A 23,755-nucleotide genomic window follows, 5' to 3' on the forward strand; every position below is an offset into this window, starting at 1 on the left:
GTTGTATTTCTAATGAAGACATTAGAATTTTAAAGCGAACTCAAAATCAGTACTTCGTAAGAGTCAGATAAAACGTACTGCTGCTTATACGTGGGTTTCAAGAACTACATATAGAACACTATATAAACAAACACTACTGTATAAACAAACACTATAGATACAGATTTCACTATATTTAAAACTCAGTACTTGGTAAGGCCCTTACAAGATCCTTCACACTGCAAACTATATAAAGGAAAATTTTAACTGCATAAGTGAGTTTAACGTATCTACGCTGTAGAACAAAATGGAGTAAATTTAAACATTTATCACTCTCTTGACTGTAGGACACTGTACCAAGCTGGGTCGAGAGAAATAAGAACACACATGGAACACCCAACAGCTATTTCAAGCAAAAAGCAGATACATTATCACATATTCCCTTTGTATACATTACTTAGTATTTATGACTTATGAAATCTTTGTAGTGTTGGTATGTAAACTTTAAGTAGTGACGTCATGGACTTTAAAGAGTGTTTTTTACATTCAATACAACTTATTTTAGAACCAACAGATTATGTCAGAAGATTATCTAAGTGTCACAAACAAGCAACACGTATATACTGCAATTTTATTTCAATCGCACAAACGAAGTTAGCATGTAGGAAATTTAAATGAAACAGTATGGTAAAAATAGCAGAGAACCAAAAACTCTAATAAGGAAGTACACCTAAAGCATGAGAATTCAACATTCATTAGTGTTTCATCTTCAGTTTTGATTGACACTTGATGCTTGCAAATTTTGAAACAAACTTTGAGATCACGATGACTATTCTGAAGAGATTTCAGCACCAGCACTAAGATTTGTACATTCAGTTGGTTTGCAATTGACTTGTTAGCCATTTACATAGTGTATAGTACAGATTTGTCACAGGTCAGATCACAGTGTTGAAGGAAAGAAGTACCTTCCTGTAATTAGAAAGGATCCCCTAAACTGCTTAAGACATCCAATGTACAAGAGCACGAAAACCATCATAATATTGTGGCTCCAAGGAACATAGTTTTGATAAGGAAAATAACCTAAGCTTCTGTTTCCCATTTTAATTACTGAAATCTCTAACAATGACAAAACTGTCACATAGGACAGCAAATGTATACAGTAATTCAATCAAACTTCTTGGAAAGAACACATTTAGCAATCTGGGATAATGCAGAACGACGGGAAATAAAACGTGATTCAACACTGGTTCTTTTTGTCATTTTACACAGACATCATGTTAATATTAGACCAAGGCACAAAACGTTTAGTGCATAAACCAGTTTCTTTTTTAAGATCTAGCGTTTTTACCATAGTCTTTTATCTTACTTTGGACCACTTGTACCCAGTACTCTATCCTACTAAAGACTGTTCAACTTAATCAACAAAATCAAAAGTGATTTCTGACCAGATTTATGGGGGACATACACATTTGTATCATCAAAGTGTTTGCATAACCAAAAGTACAATAATAAAGATGAAAATGCCTCCTATTTCTTTTAGAAAGTAGTACTTCATAAGCTTGCTTCATCTTTAACGTCTTCACTATTGGATGACAATGAAGAGTTGATAGAAAAAAAGAACTGTATACTTGAATTATGATAGCTCATCCATCACAGATCTAAAAATGAAGTTTCTACAGAAACAGGAACTATTTTAACAAGGGAAAAAAATTCCCTCATTCAAACCTCTTTGAAGTGGTAATGGCTGCAAACTTGCAGCGCTTAGAAAAACTATGCTATCAACAAGTTCTGTCTTATGAACTTAGATTAAGAAAATCTAGAAAGCAGATGAAAGTGGATTATTTCTTCAAAATTTTAGTAAAACTACTGATAACTAAAGGTTTCAAAGCAAATATGGCACATAATAACTCAAGCATAAATCAAGATGGAGAGCCTGGAGAACTGTGATTTCCTAAAATTTCAAAAAATTCTATCATTGCAACATACAGGATTTCTCCCCTATTTTAATCTTAGAAGTTTCAAAGAAAAGGGAGTGGATAACATACACACACGTGAGCACCCGCACAAACACGCACGCGCGCATGCACGCGCACACACGGTGGTAAGTAGAGTATCTAGTTCCTTCTTCCCACCACCTAAGTCTCACTTTATTTACTAAAAGAAAATTACGCAGGACCCCCCCCTCGCTGTTTTCCCTTTATCTAATGATTTCTGTGACCTTAACTGCTGCCATCATTGTTACTTTTCTAGTATTTCAACATAACAAGGTTCAAAAGCAGCTCTGTAGTCAGGAATGTGTACCTGAATACCTGTATAACTGCAGGGCGCCCAGGTAATAACAACTGCCAAATTCAGGGATGGAACTTTTGAGTTCCACACTAAGATGTAATTCATGTGAAGCTCAGAATCATGTTTCAGACCACTGAACTTACTCAAGTTAAAATACAAATAGCTGAAGACATGATGTAAAAGATTAAGTACTTGGTGCTGTTAACATATTTACCAATTAAAGTCACAAAATATTCCTCATTATTATTCATGCAGATAACTGAGAACGAAGATAGTGCAGAAATTCACTTTAAATAAAAAATTATTCCTTCCCTTCCTCCCGCTCCCCTATACGCTACAAAATGTTTTCCCTGGGACTAGGCCTTGAAAAGGCCACTACATATTAGTTTGACATGCATTACTGTCTGCAGTTTAAAAAGCTAATTTTGTGGTGGTTGTAATTACATTATAAAAATGTCCACGTGCATAAATCTAAAAAAGGCTGAAAACCTACAGTGAATCTACAATATACTGTTTTACATTTGACCACTGGTTTGTGTTATGTAGGAGTCACAGATTTGGTAAAGCATTGTAACAATTTAGGAAGGCATCTAAATCTTTAAATTCTGGACAAATTTTATGTTTGAATCTACAAAATTGCATGAAGGCTAAACTCGAGAGACTTCCTATCATTCTAAAATTCCTCACTCCGAACAAATCATTTTTAGGACACTTTCTTATAAATATCACCCTTTGAAAGCACATACAATTCCACTTGTTCCACACTTTATGATCTTAACCTACATAGGGCTGAACTCAATTATTCATGGAATATCAAATATGATAGGAAGACAAACCTGAGAGAAACATTTACAATACAATAGCATAACTTGCTAAATTCCTCACCACCATTCTCTGAAAAAAAAATTCTCAAGCCTTTCTCCTCTTTAATTTAGCAATGGATTGTGGAAAACGTGCGATTTTCTCTTGACATGAAAGTATTTCAATGCACGGTAATCTTGCCTGACGGATTCAGTATTTTCTGCATAACTGATACAGGAACTCCTATACGACTCTCCTCCATCCCGTTGTAAAGGTCAGAGAAAAGCAGAAAACTGTGAGGGAAACAGCTTATCGCCAGAGTAGTAATGTCTGAAGGCTTTCAAAGTATGTTGGTTTTTCCCTCCTTCCAACTGTTTGTCTCCATTTTCTTCTTACAGCTCACAAGATGTAAGGGTTTTGTTGTTGTTAACACAGTTGTTCTTTGTAGGTTTTTTTTTTTTCTTTTCCTTTCTCCAGATTAAAGTCCTATCTCTCCTTAGTTTGATTCTCTATGCAGTATTTGACTTGCTCAGTTCCTGCCTGATTGCTGGGTAGGAAAAGGAAAAATATTAAAAGTAAATATAATGATAAGGTAAAATAAATGGGTGACTCATTCTTAAGAAATTTGAACGATTGTATTCAAACTCACAGTAATAAAAAGACACACTGATCTTGCATCTTTCATGGCAGAAATCTTTGTTTTCTTATTTTTACGAAGACCACACTAATTTCTATATATTTATATATTCTCTCCATTTTGTACACAAAATGAAAACACCGATTTTGGGGGCTTAAAACAAGAGGTCAGTGGGATGGGATGGATGAACAGAAGTAACCTAGAGAAAGACTTGTTCACCTAGTTTTCCATCTAATACTACTCAACACCGAAACTTAGGAATCTTGCTTACCCCTATTTTCACAAATAATTTCCATTATATGAAGGAAACAGAGCTCCTCCCAGACATCCTAAACCAAGTAAAAGGCAGAATAATATGGAAAAGTAATTGTTTTATGCCCTCAAGCAATAAACTGGGTATTTCTTTATTTGCATTTTCTTTAAAATGGCTATTCTTGAACATTACTCTATAAGGGTAGCAAATTTGTTTAGACACTCACCATCAATGAGCTCTTCTTTTAGCTTAGTTAATTCTTTTCTCATTTCATCTAAAATGTCCTAAAAATATTAAAAGAAAAACATCAGAAATACAGAAAAAAAAAAAACTGTTAAAAAGATTCTTGCTCACATAAAATTTTAAGAATGTATGAAATATTATATATGCTTTTTGTTTCCAGAGTCACAATTTATGTCTTAGAAGATTAACCTTGGTAAATTTTGTTTTAATAGTCTTTGCTTCCCAATCTTTGCTTATTCTAGTTTAGCAAACTATGAAGCAGAATGTTTTCTAAAACTAAAATAATTACTTGGTCATCCAGTGAAAGGTATGATTCAGATAATTTCTAGAAAATGTAATGGCTCTGCTTTTAATCTAGTCTTCTGGGAGCTAAGAGGTAATTCATAAAGAAGTTTCAAGGAAGAAGACATGTGAACTGGACAATCAGTGCTTGGCAAATCTGTCATCTGGTCTGAAGTATGGGGATTCCTTAGGAATTACCAGAGCTGCCAAACTAAGTTTCAAGGAATCTAGGATTCCCCCTGGAGGGCCCTCAGGGGCTGCCCTAATAGGTGGGGAAGGAAGAGGATCGGACCCCGCTGGACGTGCACAGTCCAAGAAGGCAGGGACCAGCCACACATAGCTACTGAGCACTTGAAACGTGGCTAGTCTGAAGCGAGATGCATTGTAAATGTAAAACAGACACCAGATCTCCAAGATTTAGTATGAAGAAAGTAATGTACAATAACTCATTAGTAATTTAAAAATACTGATTCTATCTTGAAAGATAATTTTGGCTATATTAGGTTAAATAAAATATATTAAAGTGAATACCACCTGTTTCTCTGTATTTAATGCGGCTACTAAAAATTTAAAGTACTATGTGGCCTGTGTTATATTTCTAGTCAATAGTGATGTTCTGGGCCCTTCTTCCTCTATGAAAAACAATCCATCTTTACATATTTTGCAAAATCTCTATTTATAAAGTTCAATTTGAAATAATGGATACCCCCTAGTTAAAAAATGAAGACTGTGTAATATGAAAGCTAAAAGGGCTAATAAGGTGACACAATTTTAATGGGTGAAAAACAGCTATCCTTTGGAAGGATTAATTTCAAGTTATTTGACTTTCTTTAATACTGCACACACCTCAGGTAACATTAAATTGCTCTGTGTTTAAGGTTCATTTTTTATTTTTATTTATTTATTTTTTTTTAAATTTTTTTATTTTTTTTGCGGTATGCGGGCCTCTCACTGTTGTGGCCTCTCCCGTTGCGGAGCACAGGCTCTGGACGCGCAGGCCTAGCGGCCATGGCTCACGGGCTTAGTTGCTCCACGGCATGTGGGATCTTCCCGGACCAGGGCACGAACCCGTGTCTCCTGCATCGGCAGGCGGATTCTCAACCACTGCGCCACCAGGGAAGCCCTAAGGTTCATTTTTTAAAAAAGCTTTTCACACTTAAAATAAGGTTGAAAACTATCAATTAATTTAATTCCTTCATTTTCCAATGAGGAAACCGAGGCACAGAAGTTATTATATGGACTAACAGATATCCTTTTTCAAATTAACTTAAAATCAGTCCTAAAATCAAATCTATCTTCTCTTCTAGTCCCTTACTTCAGATTGCCAAGAACTGACCATATTTTAAATGTGTGCAAGTGCTCAATTTTAAAATGTTTTTCAAGAAAAGAAAGCCATGTTTAACACACAGGAAACAAGGGCTCGATTATCAATGACCACATGCTTCTCAAATCACATAACTCAACTGAACTGTTCCAACAGTTTTGCAGTATAAAAATCAGGTTGATCTGAAATTGTTAGTATTTGTCTCTTTAATTCCTATTTAACTTTTTCTTTGAACTCATTATTGCAACATTATTGGTCCCTTTTTAAGCCCCACTCAAAGTTTGTTGGCATTTTAAAAAATTAGTGATAGAATGGGAAAAGCAGACTCCGAAGAAAGACTGGGTTCTTTTTTTGTTGCTTTTTTTTTTTTTTTTTTTTTTAATAATTTAAGTGTGTTAGTTTCTGCTTTATAACAAAGTGAATCAGTTATACATATACATATGTTCCCATATCTCTTCCCTCTTGTGTCTCCCTCCCTCCCAGCCTCCCTATCCCACCCCTCTAGGTGGTCACAAAGCACCGAGCTGATCTCCCTCTGCTATGTGGCTGCTTCTCACTAGCTATCTATTTTACGTTTGGTAGTGTGTATATGTCCATGCCACTCTCTCACTTTGTCACAGCTTACCCTTCCCCCTCCCCATATCCTCAAGTCCATTCTCTAGTAGGTCTGTGTCTTTAGAATGGGTTCTGATCCTGACTGTGGAACTGAGTAAATTTAACTTCCCTGAACCTCAGATGTGCACAACTTGAGTACAAACACTGTTATCTGCCTACTATGAGGATTAGGAGACAATGTCATGCTAATAACCTAGCAAATGCGTAGCACTGAAGCCCACCAGACAGTCAATACATGCCTGCTACAGTGATCTGTACAACTGTTATTTTCAGAGGCTACCCTGAAGTGCAGGGTAAGAAGACAAAGAGTAAATTTTTCACTACAGGCACATCTGTACTCAGGTCTGCAAAACTGATAGTTGTTTTACTAAGATGTCCTGCCTTCCATTTCAAATCTTTTAAACACCACCATAAAAAAAAAAAAAATTATTTGGGCTTCCCTGGTGGCGCAGTGGTTGGGAGTCCGCCTGCCGATGCAGGGGACACGGGTTCGTGCCCCGGTCCGGGAAGATCCCACGTGCCGCGGAGCGGCTGGGCCCGTGAGCCATGGCCGCTGAGCCTGCGCGTCCGGAGCCTGTGCTCCGCAACGGGAGAGGCCACAGCAGTGAGAGGACCACGTAACCAAAAAAAAAAAAAAAAATTATTTACCTCTTCTAGAAATAAGATAGTTCAAGGTTCCAAAATCACCTATTACTCCTTCCATATTCTTTCTGTGTATGTAAGTATTAAATATAATGCATATGTATCCAAAATACGAACAATGTCTTTTTCCTTTTTGTAAAATCGACATAACTGTTCATACTGTATGGTTACCTGTTTCACCTAATGTGGGCAAGTGTTCACAATTCATTGTTCAATATTCTCAGTTATGGTTCCTTAAAAGCTGCAGAGCCCTCCTCCACACTGTATAGTTACATACTTCTATCCTATTTTCTTAACATAAATTCTTGAAAGTGAAATTCCCGGGTTCAAAGGTAAATCATTTATTTTTAAGGCTTTTGGTTTGTTTTTCCAAACTGCTTCCTAGAAAGCAGAAGTATGTGAGGTGAGAGTGCCCGTTTTCCTCACATTCTTGCCAAAACCAGACTTGGTGGGTCCACTTTGGCTGATGATAAGTGAAAAGTGCAAGCCCATTTTTTTTTTTAAGCAGTTGTACACCATTCACTTACATCTAAAGTTCATAATACACCATTAAACCATTCATTGCCCCTACCCTCCACCACTGCTGGCACTTTATGCAAACTTATGAACCAAGACATGAGGAGTTGAAAAAAATAACATAGTACTAATGCCACTGTTTAACTTGTATAAAAAAATATCTACTCTACATTCTTTTCAAACACATTCGCAACCTGTCAAATATATGCACATGGGATATTTTTAAAAAAGAACAAGTACAAATAAAGGGAAGCTGCCACTGGTCGCCCACCTGCTTCAGCCTGTCATAATCCAGTCCCTCCGTCTGGACTCCGTTGGCACTGGGCTGTGACGAGGGTGCAGATTTTGGTCTGTACAAATGAAATTTTCAGGACAGGTAAATAACGCTTAGGATATTTAATGAGTTCATTAGTAATTGCAAACTTACCAACCCAACGCCAGATTAAAGTACATTTCTTAAAACACGAGTTAAAAAGTTAATTGTCCTAATAGTTGCAGAACTGATAAGAACATGTGAAAGTATTTCTCACTTTTCTCAGTATTATCAGTTATTGGTAGAGAAATCAGAAAAAGGTGGTAAGATGATGAGACTTCTCCAGTAGAGGACAACACTCTTGGAGCACGAGGAGGGTAACTGGGTAACATGTGGCATATGGTGATCAGGACCGACGGGAGGCCAGCTGCAACATCCCAGCCCAAGCAAAACAATCATGTTTTCTCCTTTTGAAACTGTACATTATCTACTAAATATCTGGCAAACCAATGAACAGGAAATTATAAAGACTTGAATATGTCACTCTATATAAATCAATTTACAAATTCTATGCAGGGGGAAAAATATTTAATGAGTATGATTTCTTTGTATATATTTCACTCCATTTTAAGCATCAAAACAAATAAGATTTTGGAAAAATGATTATTAAATTAAAAGTATATTCATATCCAATTTGCTATGTGGCTATTTCCCGATGAAGTTTTTATGAAGATGTCATCTGAATTGTCATCTACCTACTTCCATAAACTTATTTTATTTTTTTAAAAGGAAAAGGGAGGGGAATGCCACACAGAAGCAGATGGTCAATTACTATTGCACTTTCAAAAGCTTAGCTTCTGTTAAAAATTTTACATGAAGAAATGTCTTAAGTATTAGGTATATTTTTTTCAAGTCAGTCAGTCATGGCTCCCTCTCCAATTCTGGCAATGAGAGAAAATACTAAGTGGAAAATCTAGAATTTTAATTAGATGGTCCTTTATTTTCAGGTTTACTATATACTAAGTGGCCACTCTTTAAGGGTCACAAATCAATGCAAATGAAAACCATTAGTCAGGTCATATATTTCCAACTTTTCAGAGTACCAATGTTAGAAATCTGAACCAAGATTCAATAGGTATAATAACTTTTTCAGATTTACAATTCTTATAAGGCAGATTCATACTTCAAACCCATAGGCACTGCTTGTGAAGATGAAATATTGAGTTAATCTGCTTTAATATCAAACATGACAACTTAAAAGACTGTTGTGAAGGAAGACAAAGGATTTTATTACATATCTGCTGCTATGTTTATATGAACAAGAAAAATAATAACTTTCAGAAAACCTCATTCAAGAGGCACTGAGCTAGGCCCTGGGTTGGATAAGACGATTTATATGACATACTTCCTTCCCTCTTGAGACAATACACCTTTTTCACTTTGCTGAGACTACTTAATTCCAAAGTCAGTTAAGATGTATTGAGATCCACAGTGTGCAAGTCACAGTGCTCTGGAGAGTCTGGTCTATACAGTAAATATTCATAAAGGTTGACATACTGTGCATTTCATTTACCCATAGTGTCCATTCCTGCTCTCCAGAAGTAAATTATTATTTATTCTGCTTTTCTTTTACATTTCACATTTAACTGGTACAAACTAGCTAACTGTTTTCTCCTAAACTTATACTGGGTTGGCCAAAGAGTTCGTATGAGTTTTTCTGTCAGGTTTTTTGATAAGATGTTACAGACTATCCCTGTAATTCATGTGAATAACTACGGTCTGCTACTTAACCAGGCAGTATGTTATGAATATATCCATATTTAATGAACAATGTAAAAAATTTGTTATATAACAGAAAATTGTGGAAACATGCAATTTTAAAAACTTTAACTCATGCTAACATGCAATCCACCTCCTCCTCCTCCTCCACCACCACCACCACCATCATCACCACCACCACCACCACCACCACCACCACCATCACCACCACCACCACCACCACCACCGTGATAATTAACTAAAGGGGGGAACTTTTCATACTGAAGGAAAGACGTAATCACCACTTCTCAAAAAAGGCTTATCAACATTATCCCAGGGGGCACTACATATGAAAGCAGCAAGGTAACTGAGAAGATTTACAACAGAAAATCTCATTGTTAAATGTTACTTTTCTATGTGCTAGCAAATTTTCTAAATAAGTCTTTTGGTCAAAACAATTAAACCATCTCAAAAAAAGCAGGAGAAACTGTTTCAATATTGTATTATAAACACTTTATGCAGATTTAACTGGCTGACAAAATGAACTTACCAAATATTTTAATCATCTACGGCATGAAAATAATTGTAGCTAATAACAATTTGGCCACACAGAGTCTGATTACAGAACTCCTTACTCACTGCCATAGACACCCCCTCCATATACTATATAATTCATGCTCCCAGTAGACTTGATGGGTATTTTAAAAAATAGATGTATATAATAACATGGGTATGTCTCAGTTATTTCTAACATAAGGGTTTTTACCATAATTGATAACAAAAAAGGGGGATTCTCAGAGGTTTTTATTACTTTATGAGTGTTGCTTCTAGATACCTGCCTATAAAATAACTGTACTACAACTGTTTAAGTCTCTATTCTGCCAAATTAATTCTAAATATGGCTTAAGCACTTGAGGATTTAAAGAAATTGTCAATTTTTTAATTAAGAAAGAAATACATGGCTCATATCCTAAGTTTTCTTAATTAAAAAACGGTATAATAAGACTCATCCTAGAAAAGAAATAATCTCAAGGATGTTAGATGTTAGGTTGTTAAAGATACTCAATATACTGCAAAGTATGTAGGAAATAGAGATTTTCCTCAAATAATAAATTATTCACAATTGTGGCTATAATACTGTCCTGTGTTCCAGTGACAAACAGTACAGGATCCTCTATTCAACTTTTTAAAGCCTTGTCTTATACTCATAAAGAGAAAGGCCTTTAAAATAAAATGCAGGGCTTCCCTGGTGGCGCAGTGGTTGAGACTCCGCCTGCCGATGCAGGGGACGCGGGTTCGTGCCCCGGTCCGGGAAGATCTCACATGCCGCGGAGCGGCTGGGCCCGTGAGCCATGGCTGCTGAGCCTGCGCGTCCAGAGCCTGTGCTCCGCAACGGGAGAGGCCACAACAGCGAGAGGTCCGTGTACCGCAAAAAAAATAAATAAAATTTTTTTAAAAAAATGCAAAAGCTACAAACACTCTAGATATATGAGGCCTTAGATTCCCACGTTAGTATTTCTGATATGTTTATCATTTATATTTATCATAATCCAAATATAAACTGATGGCAGGGAAATGAATACTATTAATCTATTAATTTTTCTCATTAAAATCGCTCAGAATTTTTAAAAAATGTGTTCTAAATACAGCTAAATATGAAAGACTCGATCTTTCTACATCTCTCCCTTGTGGTGATTACCAATCCATGTAGAAAAAGCTCAGCCCTATCCTGAACATATTATTTCAAAGTCTCAAATCACAAAGTCACATCAGGATGATACCTGTGTAATGAATCATAGGACCTGTTGTCAAAAACAATCTGATTTTTCCTTGGAGAATCCCGTCTATGAAGGGGAAAAACCATTTAAAGGGGTATACAATAGAACTTTAAAAATTAATTCTCATTATGTTACTGTTTTATAGGTTTTTTAGTTATAGCAAACAGAAGAATTAAAGGAGTCCATTAACTTTAAAATAATTTTTTTTTCCAATTAAAAAAAATTATTTGGAGACTGAGTCTAGTTATGTAAGGACACTGTTTACTTGACAATTAAAGAGAATTTTAAAAAATCATTACGCAATGGCTACTTTTATAGACTGCAAACATAGTAAAATCTACCTATACAAAGATTCAACAAGTATCAGAACACAACCAAAGACATTTCTATTAGAGTGAATATAAATAAAACTACAGGCTCAAATAAAAAACACAATAAAAATCACTATAGCTTGAAGTATATACATAATTAACTCTTCTCAGGAGGCACATAAAGAACTTTTTCTCCATCTTGAATACAAGATCTGTAAGCTCTTAATAAAAACCACAGGAAGAATTCACAAACTTTCCAATGTTATGTTCCAGTCATGATTTAGAGCATTTTTAACTACAACACTCTTGCTTTTATTCTGTCTGACATCTTCGCTTAATAAATGTAGCATAATGCAATATCTCATGTATATTATAGGATATTAATCCATCTTATCACCAACATAATTTTCACATGGATATTCAGAAGAGAAATGGGTACTTTCAGTACTGTGCAAGAATAAAGTGTGCTTAAATAAAAACAAAAAATGGCCAATATACTTGCTATCAGAAGGAACGGGGTAAATAATTTAGGAAGAAAAGCAATACAGTTATTAGTCTTTTTCTGGTGGCGCAGTGGTTGAGGGTCCACCTGCCGATGCAGGGGACACGGTTTCGTGCCCCAGTCCGGGAGGATCCCACGTGCCGCGGAGCGGCTGGGCCCGTGAGCCATGGCTGCTGAGCCTGCGCGTCTGGAGCCTGTGCTCCGCAACGGGAGAGGCCACGACAGTGAGAGGCCCGCGTACCGCAAAAAAAAAAAACAACAAAAAAACCACAACTGCTTGTAGTGAAATTTTAAGACTTATGTATCAGTGGTTGGATCAAATCTATCAAAAGGGATATAAGTGCTCAGGAAATAATTGGAACGTCTATTTGGGGAAGAGAGGAAAACTATCTACCAGAGCTGGAACATCATTACAATACACTACTAGATATAAGAACCCATATTTGACAAAATATTTTTTCAATGGTGATGTTTAGAGCACTTAACTTAAACTTCCTTTAGAAGTCTGAAAAATCTCTGAAATAAAATTCTTTCCTTCATTAAATGAACCCACCCACATCAAGGAACACATACATTCCACCTGGAGAAGCTTTTCCATGTCCCTTCTAAGGTAGGACTTTTGCCATGAATTTAAGTTTACTTTTAGTCAAGCTCACTACAGAATCCCTATCAATGAGGAAGGGATGAAAGTAGCGACAAAGGACAAATGGCACGTCACAGTTCTGTTCTGATATGCATTTGATAAACCAGGCTTCGTAATGTGCTACTGAAGAAAATCTGTAACAACTACTGGAGATGCATTAGAAGGCCACATCAATTAGGCACCCAAGAACATAAATGTGCAATTTTTCTACTCTACTGCAAAAACATGTTCACCAAAAGCAATTCTGCCGTTTTCTTCTAAAATCAAATATATTCATCTTTCAGTCACTTAGAAACTGAAAGCTTCTATACTTCAAAAAAGCCCCAGTTTCTTTGCAGAGCTTAAATAACTATGTCATCACCAAATCTTTCCACCAACAGAAAGAACCACACAAAAAACAAATCCAAACTTAGATTGAAGCTAACACACAACAGACTTGTGACAATATAAGATCTATTCTTGCATTTTTCTTTATTAGGTTTCTATAATTAGACTCAAGTTTGCTTTTTATGAGGCAAAAATAAGGCAAATAGCTCAGAAAGAAAAGGCGAAAAAACTTTTTAGTCTCTAGATACATACCTTTCTCTGGAAAAAATGAGTCCTTTAAACTGTCTCATAAACCAAGAAAAAGTTTCATCTATGTTTAAAGACCTCTGATATAAAGTTAGTTATGATAGTAAAGTATGCCTGGCTAAGAAGTACTGAATTTGTTTGACCATGCATACAAAGCCACTTGTAGAAACACGAATTAACCAGTCTTGTTTCTGAGCATTATCTTTTCTAACTCGATTATAATCAGAAGTTTCAACTGAAAAATAAATCTTTCTACTTTATAAATTCAAAATTTTAGGTTTTATTTTACTCTCTCTTAAACATTGTAGCTTTTTCTCTCCAGCTGCCTTTCAGTTTAAAACATAAGTTTCTTGCAAAAGCTCAATGTTGTTTACTGATAGGGATAATGGTATTGAGGTTATACAGGAGAATGTCCTGTTTCTTAATAAAAATGCTAACGTATTCAGGCTGAAGCAGCACATATTTGCAAACTGCCTTCCACCTATTCAGAGAGAAGAAAGTGTGGAAGTGCAGATATGAGTTCAAGCCAATGCTGGCAAAATGTTAATAACTGGTGAATCTAAGTGATGGGTACACGGATGTTTGCTATACTATTCTTTCAACTTTTCTGCAGTTCTGAATTTTTTCAAAATAAAAAAATTGGGAGGAATGAAGCTATCTTAAAATTTCAGACAACCTGGGTGACAATAATAAGCATAGGGTAGAATTTAGACAATTACTAATAAAAATACAGGGGGGCTTAGTGGTCATCCAACAGCAATAGGATTATAGATGTTTTATTTGCTCCTTTGGACGATTTCAGATCTACCATTTGAATTTTTTCTACAATAAAAATGCAGGTTTCTTTTCAGGTACAATTCTAAAATAAAACTTCGGAAAAAAATTGATACCTGGAAATAACAGGTGACTTGCTGCCGTTCATTGTACTTGCTCTTTCCCAAGGTTTTCTTGTCGGTTCTTTAAAAATAAAAGAACATAAGTTATTAAATATCCCATATGCTCCCAGAGTTCGGATTCTAATTTGTACCATTTCAGACCCCAAATGAGAAGAAATTAATAAGCAAGTATGACAAGTTTCCCTGGGAAGAACTTAGATTGTTAAATCTAAAATACAATGATTTTAAACACCAGATGGTAAGAAGTTTCTCTAATAAAGATGGGATAATAAGATTAAGAGTAGGACAATTTTAATTAATCAGAATGGAATTGTGAAAATTATTTTAAATTAATAAGGACAGTTTAAATTTATTAGAATGGGACAGTATTAACTGTACTCTTTTAAACTATTTTTAGTGCCAATGGTAAAACGAATAAAAAGAATCTTTAATGTGTTCGTGTACTTCAATATTTAATCTAAATTCAAACAGTCCTCTTGGGAAAAAATTCAAACTCAAAATATATTTCAGAATCATCTGACTGTACTGTACTTCCTTGACTGTCAAACAACGAATCCAATTCTTGCGACTTAGCAGACAACTCCAGTTAAATAAAGTTCCCTCTGAGCTTTTAGTTGATTGTGCTTTGAACTGTTTTTCTAATCTGGGCTGCCTCGCTGATGCCATCACTGGCCTCCCTGGATGACTGGGCGAAATCTGGAGTGGAAGCTTGTCATGGAAGGATGAATCTGGGCCGCATGAGAATCAAGTCTACACACAAGTTGTGCAGAGTTTTAGCTAAAAAAACTGGTCTGAGCTCCAATGTAGCCCCTCAACTGGCCTATGCACATTCTTGCTGAGGTAGCTTGTCCTCTTTTCAAACTGCACATATGCAAAACTAAACTTAAACTCAAACTCTGAAACACTGCTTTTGTTCTGGATTTCTGTTGCATTCAGTCACCTAGGTGTGAAACAAAGTCATCTTTCATCTTGCTTTACTCCCTGTCAGTCAATCAATGGTTACTCCTTCATCTGCATTCTAACAGCTAACACACTCTCTCATTGACCACCACAGAGTGAGCCAGGGGACATCAGATAATCAGAGGAGGTTCACGACAGACAGAGCCAGAAACACATCCAAGAGACATCTGCCAGAGGAGGGGAAAACAGGGAAATCCTGAAGGACAACTGGACAGGCAGAGAATAGCCATTAGGACACTGTCACTAAAGAAGAGGCAGGCAAAGAGACGAAGAAATAATTCCAACATGATAGGATGTAGCAATTGCTACCATTTAACAGTTGGCTGACGTCCTTTCTCAATCAGCCAAACCAGAACTATCCTTTAATCTTCAGAGAGCGCATCTGGTTTTGAGGAAGAGCAGTTCAGTTTGGCTCTGCAGATAGTGAGGCCGTGTTCTCTCTGAGGGGGCTCCAGGTCGGTTTCAGGGGGAAGGACAGAGGCTGGGTTGCCTTCATCGGGTCTTTGGCAACACACCAAATCCTTACTGGCACCAGTTTCCCTATCTTGGTCCTCCCTGATTTCTACGTCACTCTGCTCACAACGGCAATTTTAATGTTCCTAGAACAGTTTCAGTTGTCAACTCAATTCTTTGCAGGATGAGGTCTAAACTCCTGATCTTTTCATAAAAAGCTTTCAACGTTTTACTTCTAACTTGCTTTTCCAAACTTTCTCCCCCAATACTCCTCAAAAAGAACCCTCCATCCTAGTCAGGCAAGCCTACCTGATATTTCCTAGTCTCTTCCAGCTCCAACTCCCCATCTTTGCCCATGACATACCCACTTCCTGAAACAGCACCCCTTCTCTACTTTCAGCTAAGGTAAATACTCTTTAAGGCAGGGTAAAATGTCATTTTTTCCCTACAAAGATGACCCAGATGACTCCAAACTATACAATCTCCTCCCTCTTTGACACATTATTTAATATTCTACACATGGTTGTAAAAGATGAACTTTTCACTTGTGTGTATCTCATCATCCCAGCTGAACCATGGATTTCTTGTGCTTAGGGTGACTTTTTATCTTTCGCTTCTTTTTGGCCTGCCAAGTGTCTGACACGTGGCAATTAGGGGAAAAAAATTTTTTTTGACTGAAACAAGTGAAAAAAAAGAAGGCTCCAGGCCTTCTGAATGAATCCTTAATTTTATAAACATGGCACACATGTGGCAAACACACACACACAAACACATGCAAAATCCATGCTTCAGTTTTCATATTTTAAATAAGGGGATATATGTTAGATAAGGAGTTCTTAACTGGAGTCCATAGAGAACCCTCAGGGAATTCACGAATATTTTGCAATGGTGACTGATTTTGTATAAAAATACGACGATATTTCCCTCCCTGAGAGAAGGTTCATAGCTCTTTTCAAATTCTAAAAGTTTCTGTGACCCCAAATTATAGTTGAATTCTAAAACATCTATGGTTTTAATAACAGCATGTATTTTGAATTTGGCTTATAGAAAATAAAGGTAAAATGTCACAAACCAGAGAATTTTTAATGAAGATAACATAAACTGATTTGAGTCCTATTCAGAGGAAAACTTAATTCACAGTCACAATATTAATTATAATACAGCAATCAGACCGCTGAAGAGTCACTATTCAATAATGAGAATGAGTGGTTATAGACAATTCCCTATAATGGATTCTTATGGCTCATTCTAGATATTAATTCATCAAACTCATCAAATTTACTTATGTCACTTCATTCCAAACTAGGTAAGGAGATGAACAGACAGTCTAGTGCTTAGCCTTTAGTCAAATATGAAGAAATGATATGTACACTGTAACAATCTCATATTCTAAATATGGATATTGTCATCATTAAATACCTCCAGTGAAATGTATTTTGTTAATATTCTAAGTAATATATTCTATGCCCAAGACTTCTCAATGTCAGAAATTTTACTGAATTCAAGAACATTTCCCAAAAGTTTTAAGGAGATTTTTTTATATTATTTTTTTAATTGAAGAATATAGTTGATTTATAATATTGTGTTAGTTTCAGGTGTACAGCACAGTGACTCGGTTATACACACACAGATATATATTCCCTTCCATTATAGATTATTACAATATAGTTCCCTGTGCTATACAGTAAATCCCTGTTGTTTAACATTTTTTCAACCTTACAAATTAGAAGCTTTATTTCCTTGATTATCAATATTATGCAAATGAATGGCTAAAATGACGATTCAATGGGAGAATGTTTTGAGATAGACTTCAATGCTAGTAGCTACATGCTCACATAATCCTTACCTTTAAGAATCAATGACTAAAAATATTTCCCTTTCATATGGATAACATATTTTTCCTTGTTTAAGTGAATAACTTCAAGTCATTAACGATAATATACACGGAATGTGCAAAAATCATGATTTTCAGAGAAAGAGTCATCAGAAAAATACTTTGGATTTTAATAGATCTCCCAATATCGGAAAGCAATTAACAGCTGCTTCTGGGGTCACAAAAGGTAGAGGAAAAAGTCAGTGCTCTCAAGTGTGAACAAAGAACTTGAACATTTTAGGAACTAAGCAGTCACTTTATCCAAACATGGGGAAATGGGGAATTTTTAATTGAGTGTTGATATTTACAGAAAGTTCATAAAGGTTAAAATATAATCTCGAACTTACCAGGTGTACTTGTTGAAGAGGCCTTAGAACTTACAGGCTCTGAATCTTCCTAAATATACAGAAATACATATTAATAATACCACATCTTCTAGAAACCTGTTGTAGACATTTGGTGTTTCACACTTTCTGCCATTTCTCAATTTTCCCTTCAACAATCTCTTCTCCCTTCTACACTAGTTTAGACCTTTTTCTTATCCTAGCACCTCCACCCCTACTCCCACCCCCTGCCACTCCCCATGGCTCCTTTCCTCACGCGTCCTCACTGAGAGCTGTGCTTGCCAATGTGATTAAGCCAGATATGAGAGAGAGATTTGAATGGCATCAAAGAAGGCCAAATGCAGCAGGGAAAACAATTATACTGTTAAACACTAATATATAAAACAAATAAAGCAGAGTCTGCCCTCTGCTAGAGAGGGGGGCACAGCTAACGGCCACAGGGCTCCTAGGGGAAACATTTGAAAACCGTGATTTAGTCTAATTCCTTCATTTTAAATGCAAGGAAACTGGACTTCCCTGGTGATGTAATGGTTAAGAATCCGCTTGCTAATGCAGGGGACAGAGATTCGAGCCCTGGCTGGGGAAGATCCCACATGCAGCAGAGCAACTAAGCCCGTGCGCCACAACTACTGAGCCTGCGCTCTAGAGCCCGCGAGCCACAACTACTGACGCCCACGTGCCTAGAGCCTGTGCTCCGCAACAAGGGAAGCCACCACAATGAGAAGCCCACACGCCGCAACACACAGTAGCCCCCGCTTGCTGCAACTAACTAGAGAAAGCCCACACACAGCAACAAAGACCCAACGCAGCCAAAAATAAATAAATAAATAAATTTATAAATGCAAGGAAACTGAGACTCTAAGAGATTTAAAAAACCCAGTAAAAGGTCAGTCACTCCTTCAATGGTAGGCTTGGGTACAGAATTAAACTCTAAAGGTGAGAATTTCAGTGCTTTTCCCCCAACTCCACACATTCAACCCATTTTACTAAGAATGTCATTAAAAATTTACTAATAATACCATTTTTAGTATCTGAAGAGTTAAAAAGAAACAACTGTTAGTTGAAATTAATTAAGTTCAAACTAATCTTTGACACAATTTCCTGAATGAGCTATACCTGAATTTCACATTTTCAGGTGTAGCAGACTATTTTTATTTTTACTTATTTATTTTTTGCCTGCACCACGCGGCATGTGGGATATCTTAGTTCCCCAACCAGGGATTGAACCCGCGGCCCTGCAGTAGAAGCGCAAAGTCTTAACCACTAGCCCACCAGAGAAGTCTCCATTAGTAGACTATTTTTATTAACTTACATTTTTGTCCTCTTTTTGTTCTGTTTCTATTGTTGATCCCTTTTCAGCAATTCTCCTCCTAGAAAGAAGGTAAATCAATTTTTTAAAAAAAACATCAAGTAACTTAGTGTAAAGCTATGCCAAAAGGGAAGAACTGCATCTAGTTAAATTATACTTAGAATAAAAGTGAGAGGACAAAATCCTCTCAATTCTGGACACATCCATATAATTTCTCACTCACCTCCTGGCCAGCAGGGCACTCATTTCCTCCATTAAACCACTGCCACCTAACGGAAGGGGTCCATTTCCACGACCCGTATCTGTTTTAGATGAGGCCGAATTCACACCAATGGTATTTCCTCCGCTTGGGAAAGAGGCATCCTCCATCTTAATGAGAATATACATATATAATAAACTCCTATGTGGGACAATCCTATGTTTATTAATATATTACATTCAAAACAGAAGGATATATCAGCATTAATTTCAATAAAAACACCTAGATATTATTTTTTAAACTTTAAGGACCAATGGAGTAATTTTATGTATCAGTGAAGTTTTATCAAAGCTAACATCATCAATAATGGGATAAAATGCTATCACACGTCCCCTTGTGTAATACACTGAAAAGGACATAATACGTTGGTAGTAAAAAATGTAAAACCTGCCCCCTAAAATGCATAACTCGAATCAAATCTTAGGAAAATATCAGATAAACCAAACTGAAGGATGATCTACAAAATAATTATATTGTTGTCCTCAAAACTGTCAATATCATGAAAGAGGAGATTGAGGAAATGTTACAGATTAAAAGTAAAGAGACATTACAACAAAATATAACAGGTGATCTTGGAGGAGAAAAAAAATGCCATAAAAGACATTATTGGACAACAGATGAAACTTGAATAGATTTGTAGATTATAGTATTGTATCAATTTAATTTCCTGATTTTGATAATCATGCTGTGGTCATGTAGGTGAATGTCCTTGTTCTTACAAAATACACAGTGAAGTATTTAGGGAAATAGGGGCAAGGTGTCTCTGATTTATTCTCAATTCAGACAAAAAGAGAGAGAGAGAGTGTGTGTGTCTATTTATGCAGAAGGAAACATACACAAAGAATAATAAAGCAAATATGGTAAAATGTTAAGTGTTAACATTTTCTGAATGTTACAGAAACTCTATGATTCTTGCAACTTTAATTAAGTTTAAGTTATTTCACACGATTTTTAGTCAATGAAGTTAATAACATAGGGTTCATAAAATCAGAATACAATAAATTCAATGTTTTAGATACTGAGACAGAATAAGACATAATATAAAACATACAATTAATCAGGAAATGCATTTACCCGTGACACTTTTCTAAGTTTTGCTCCAGCAATTGCAGCTGCAAGTCCAGTTAAAGGGCGATTGTCTTCAGACATGGATCCCGAAAAAAATCCAGATGCAGGGAGGGGAGGAGCAGGAGGTGGCGGGGGAGGAGGGGGTACTTGATTAGGAAGAGGCGGTGGAGGAGGTGGAGGCGGGGGCCCTGAGGATGGAAGTGGAGGGGGTGGAGGGGGTCCTGGGGGAGGAGGAAGTACGGCTGATGCCTGGGCAGGACCTGGTGGGAGTGGAGGAGGGGGTGGAGGTGCAGGTGGTCCCAAGACAATGCCTGAGAGAAAGAAATGTTAAGACCATCAACAACAGAGCTAAGTGACACTATCTGAGGAGGAAAAGCATGTAGAATGACATGCTAAATTAACTTGACTTGAACATTTAGTACAAATTAATGAGTTCAATTTACCATAATATTTAAAGTCCAAATCAGTATTAAAAAAATACTAACAATTAAGGCCAAAGTGTATAACCACTCCCTTTACTGTTAGAGCTTTATTAATAGAACTTTGCAACAGATCGTCTAAATTAGTTTTTGGGTTTTTTTTTTTTTTTGCTCAAGGGCATTTGGTAAATCAACTAAATAAATGCTTATAAAATGTGGGACAGAGGCAGCATCCCTGAAAAGACAAATGAATGTATAGGATGGCAGTTAGTGCTGTTCAAAATAACAGACCAAAATAATCTGGGTAAACCTTAAGAGTTGAGACAATAAATTCTACAACAGTGAAAGCATATAGTTACTTGCTTTCCAAAGTGGCTGAATTGAGAACATGAAAGAAGGGTGGGTCCCAGGCTTCAATATCTCAAAAATATTCCACATTTAAAAGCAATGTATAAAGAGAACTGAGAATCATTGAAGTAAAGGAATCTACCAGAACAAAGTAAAACCTCAAAACAACTATCAGAAATAATTAGGAGACACAGAATTTGAAGTACAGAAGACAAGGGTTAAGAGAGAAATGTCCAGATCTTGTAAAATCACAAAGGAGTGGACAAGAACAAGAACCAGGAGACTGACACTGTAGGTCCTCCCCCTTCCTTAAGGCTTAAAGGGGTATTTTAGGACAAATAAAATGTTATTTGTAAACTGGGCGGTAAGTTTTTTGAAACTGCTAACTTTGAACAGTTACACAAACTGGAATCATAAATTGCTCGAAGAATATAGTGATGGGCTGCATGAGGGGTCATCAGAGCTCTGAGGATACAGGAGGTGGGCCTTTGGACTCTGTCAGGCGAACTGTGTCTCTTTTGTTCCAGAATCACTTTCACAATGATACTGAACTGCACCTACTAGAGTTGTGACTCAACCTTTAAGCAAATTCAGTTAAGTCAACATGAAAAATATACACACAGCAAAAACAAGCCCTTAAGAACTAAGATTTGTCTTTTTAAAGAAATGTTTTAAATCCAGAGACTATAACGCCGTTCCTTTGTAAGTACAAATTTGTTGTCATATTCCTTCCTGTAATCCTTGCTAAATCCTATTTTAAAAGGGAGTGGGTTAAGCATCTTCTTATTTACTTATAGAACCAGGTCCTTCTCTGCTTACAAATAATCCATACTTAGATTACATCCCCCCTTCCCCTGTCACTGTGACAGCAAAGTTCAGGCATAGGGAGTGGGGGGATAACTGGAGAGGATGCTATCCTCTCCCAACTATCCCTTCAGCCTGCTACTTCTTGGAATTTTGGACCATGGATCCCTTTGGGGAACACATCAAGCCTGCCATCCTCTCCACCCTTTGTGCAGAGTTGGGCTGCTCCCCAGGGCTGAGGGTGGCACCCATCCCTGGAAGTCTGATATGAGAAGCCCAATACATACAGGAGAGGCCAAAACGAAATAGGGTCCAAGATCAGAACTGTCCCAGAGGAGACTCCTGGATGACAGATCTAACGACTACAGCTGGGCACTAAACATAATCTGTTTCCCAGAAATTAAAGGAAGACAAGTTTGATTATATCAATATTATCTATTGTGTGGATTAATGTATCAAGTAATGTTTTCCTAGCGAAAATGAAAAGAAACATACAGAGGCCTTCAATACTGAACAGCACTTCTGACTGTGACACTGCAGAAGATATCCAAATCCGGTTCAATACGGAAATCCCTCATACTGATCCTCCAAACGCAATTAATCCAACAGAAAAGAACCCACCTTCGCCTTTTTCAAAACCATCCTCCCCATTCTCTAGGCAATTAACGCTGTGGATGTGTAACATTTCCAAGTGATTAGCTGTTAGTCACAATAACGGAAGCCTTACCCTGCTGGGCTGGAGTCTCGGCCGGCTGAGAGGCTGCCTGCAAGCCTGGCTCAGAAGCAGAGGAGTCTCCCAGCACAGAGGTTAGAGGAGTCTCCACAGAGGCAGGGGCAGCTGCAGAGGGAGAAGGGAGAACACTAGGCTTGGATGAGGGAGTTGAGGCAACAGGGGTGCTTGGAGGAGGAGAGGCTTGAGATCCACAGTGTGAGAGTGGTGCGAGGGAAGGCGGTGGCAGCGCCGCTGGCCCTGAGGTAGGCGGTGGAGACACTGGACACGTGACAGAGTCGAGCAGCCCGCTGGGGGCCGCAGGTGATGGAGGCCTCTGGGGCACAGGAGAAGAAACACAACCGGGAAGGACAGGCCTTGGACCGGTAGCTCTGCCTGGGGGGCTGCTAATCATTACTGGAGGAGACGGAGGGAGGGGCGAGAAACTGGAAGTAGACCAGGCACAGGGCTTCGTAGCTGGAGGTTGAGGAGAGGGTGTGTTCACAGGAGAAGAAGGTTGAGAGTTTTTGTTCAGAGGACGAGGAACTGTAGCATAATGGGGAAGAACAGGGTGGAAGGCTGAACCTAGAGATGTTGCAAAACGTGTCGCGGAGTGTCGAAGTGGTGGTGTAGGGGGTGTGGAAGTGGGTGGCAAAGCGGTCACTACAGCGTAATCAGGAGTGGCCTCTGACACTGGAGCTGAGATGACTTTAGCATATGATGGAGGAGGTGCTGAAGGAGGCTGGCAACTGGCATACTCAGGAAGTGGAGCATGATACAGGGAGCTGTCGGAGGATGGAGCTGGACAGAGGTGGAAAGCAGCGGCGAAAGACAGGATAAAAAAGGAGAGAGAAAAAGGGAGCTAGTAAAGCCACAAAACCAGCATTCAGACAAAATGTACAAATGTAGACTAC

At 37.4% G+C, this 23,755-nt stretch overlaps 1 protein-coding gene across 13 annotated transcripts in view; it reads right to left on the reverse strand.

Annotated features, from left to right (window-relative positions):
- Positions 1 to 383: 383 nt before the first annotated feature.
- Positions 384 to 23,755, reverse strand: part of ENAH (ENAH actin regulator) — a 157,726-nt gene continuing 134,354 nt past the window's right edge. For 3 of the 13 annotated variants that reach the window (XM_059065678.2, XM_059065670.2, XM_059065708.2), the window contains 10 exons: positions 22,860 to 23,642; positions 20,568 to 20,872; positions 19,458 to 19,603; positions 19,238 to 19,295; positions 17,929 to 17,977; positions 14,290 to 14,356; positions 11,374 to 11,436; positions 7,853 to 7,931; positions 4,186 to 4,243; positions 384 to 3,616 (listed from right to left, as the gene is read on the reverse strand). In XM_059065678.2, the coding sequence (XP_058921661.1) occupies positions 3,579 to 3,616; positions 4,186 to 4,243; positions 7,853 to 7,931; positions 11,374 to 11,436; positions 14,290 to 14,356; positions 17,929 to 17,977; positions 19,238 to 19,295; positions 19,458 to 19,603; positions 20,568 to 20,872; positions 22,860 to 23,642 (1,646 nt within the window). In that variant the 3' untranslated portion in view covers positions 384 to 3,578. The remainder of the gene's footprint in view (positions 3,617 to 4,185; positions 4,244 to 7,852; positions 7,932 to 11,373; positions 11,437 to 14,289; positions 14,357 to 17,928; positions 17,978 to 19,237; positions 19,296 to 19,457; positions 19,604 to 20,567; positions 20,873 to 22,859; positions 23,643 to 23,755) is intronic. The other 10 variants (XM_059065699.2, XM_059065689.2, XM_067028467.1 and 7 more) reach the window with 5 other exon arrangements.

This window comes from Kogia breviceps, chromosome 1 (genome assembly GCF_026419965.1).
Source record: "Kogia breviceps isolate mKogBre1 chromosome 1, mKogBre1 haplotype 1, whole genome shotgun sequence".
Taxonomy (NCBI): domain Eukaryota; kingdom Metazoa; phylum Chordata; class Mammalia; order Artiodactyla; family Physeteridae; genus Kogia; species Kogia breviceps.